The sequence below is a fragment of the Mandrillus leucophaeus genome, unplaced genomic scaffold (assembly GCF_000951045.1).
Source record: "Mandrillus leucophaeus isolate KB7577 unplaced genomic scaffold, Mleu.le_1.0 Scaffold15, whole genome shotgun sequence".
In the NCBI taxonomy this organism is placed as follows: domain Eukaryota; kingdom Metazoa; phylum Chordata; class Mammalia; order Primates; family Cercopithecidae; genus Mandrillus; species Mandrillus leucophaeus.
In genome coordinates this window covers 7,894,931-7,896,753 of record NW_012101476.1, presented here as the reverse complement: position 1 = coordinate 7,896,753, position 1,823 = coordinate 7,894,931, and the positions used below count along the sequence as shown (strand labels likewise).

The 1,823-nt window shown below is 36.4% G+C and overlaps 1 protein-coding gene across 1 annotated transcript in view; it reads right to left on the bottom strand.

The window, feature by feature from the left end:
- The window catches only part of KIN (Kin17 DNA and RNA binding protein), a 48,900-nt gene that overhangs the window by 16,321 nt on the left and 30,756 nt on the right, over positions 1-1,823 (bottom strand). The window contains exons 8-9 of the mRNA XM_011974947.1: positions 595-688; positions 342-453 (exon numbers count right to left, since the gene is read on the bottom strand). Coding sequence (XP_011830337.1) covers positions 342-453; positions 595-688 — 206 coding nt within the window. The remainder of the gene's footprint in view (positions 1-341; positions 454-594; positions 689-1,823) is intronic.

The following is a 1,823-nucleotide window of genomic DNA, read 5'->3' as shown; positions in this document are numbered from 1 at the left end:
AAATAAAAAAAAGAATAAGACACTCTGAAAGTTTTATGAAAATGTCACATCTCAGTAAGTCTAAAATAGAGCATCAATAATCATTTAACAATATTGCTAAATGTTTAAAAACTATTTTTAAATTATTTTTTAAAACAATAATAAATTAATAAATAAGCAATAAAATATAAAACTCCCTTGAGTTTGTAAAATTAAAACCTGCTTTTCTCCACAATGTACCTATTAATAAATGGACAATTCTAGTTTCAGTAAGTTGTAAATTGAAAACCAACACTTGAGCATTTATAGTTCTACTCATTTCTGAAAACACAACCTTTTGTCTTATAGCAAAAATTGAAAACTTCTGGCTCAAATTCAAGATGTCCATAAACAAGTTTAGCACCAAACTTAAGGAACATTAGTCTATAAGCATGAAGTAACCCTCCAATAGAAGTGCAACCAATAATTAAAGATCTAATAGAAAGAAAATTCATTATAAGTTATAACTAACTCTATCTATATAGATTATACATGTTTGAAAAGTTTAGTTACTTATACTAAATGCTAGTTAAATCATTCACTTAAACATACATTTAGAACTTAAGAAACTCCAACTGAATACTTACAGGCTGTAGCCAGTAGTCTGTTCGGGCAGTTCTTTTCTTTTCCTCTTCAATCTGTAGAACACATAATGTCTGAAAATTATCTCCTTAAAATCCTCATTGGACTTCAAAATACTATTCTATTTAACAAAATAACACCATAAAACTGTGAAGTCTTCTACTTCATAGAAGACCAACGACATAATTTGCAAGTTCTGATAAATACAAATAAACATTATTTGTCATTAGTTTTTGATTTTAAAAAACTTGCATTTTTAAAAGTATGTAATAAAGCAAGTCAACTGACCTAGGAAGCAAACAGACACAACCCCTTTTCCAGCTGCAAGACCAGCCCATACCTGCCCTCACCCACTTTCTCCCATGTGACTGTCAGGAGCTGGAAAAGAGGCCACGTTTTCATGCAGTAAAATCGTAACGCATGGATCAGTGTGGCACAGCATGGTTAAGCATACAGCCTGGTAGCAAACAGGGGGCTCCTTGTTCGAAAATGACAGTAAAGTTCATGAATGAAAGGGAAGAAAAATACCACCAAGAGGTAAATAAATGAGAGTGACCAAAAGAAAAGAGTGCTGTCTGGCTGTTTTGGCGAAAATATCCAATCCTTTTCTTTCTCAACTGCTTACAGTTAACCCTAAGTACCAATTTTCAATGGGATCAAACAATGTAATAATCCCTTGGTTGATTAGAAACCTCATTTTAGGCTGGGCACGGTGGCTCATGGCTGTAATCCCAACACTTTGGGAGGCCGAGGTGGGAGGATCACGAGGTCAGGAGTTTGAGATTAGCCTGGCCAACACAGTGAAACCCCGTCTCTACTAAAAGTACAAAAATTAGCCAGGCATGGTGGTGCACGCCTGTAGTCCCAGACACAAGAATTGCTTGAACCTGTGAGGCGGAGGCTGCAGTGAGCCGAGGTCACATTGCTGCACTCTAGCCTGGGTCACAGAGTCACACTCCATCTCAAAAAAGAAAAAAATCTCATTTTAAATCCTTCAATGTTTCAACAATGTTCTAAAATTAGTATTCATTATGTTCAAAGAAGGTTGAAGGCTTTCCATTTTACTTTGAATAAAATTAAATTTAAAAATTCCCTGTCACAGCGTGCAAGACCTCTGTGGTGTTGGCCCTCCTGGCTCTCTGACCTCAAACGCCACCATGTGCTTGCTGCACTCCAGTCCCGTAGGCCTTTCCTTCGGATGCTTGATCGTTCCTGTCTAGGCA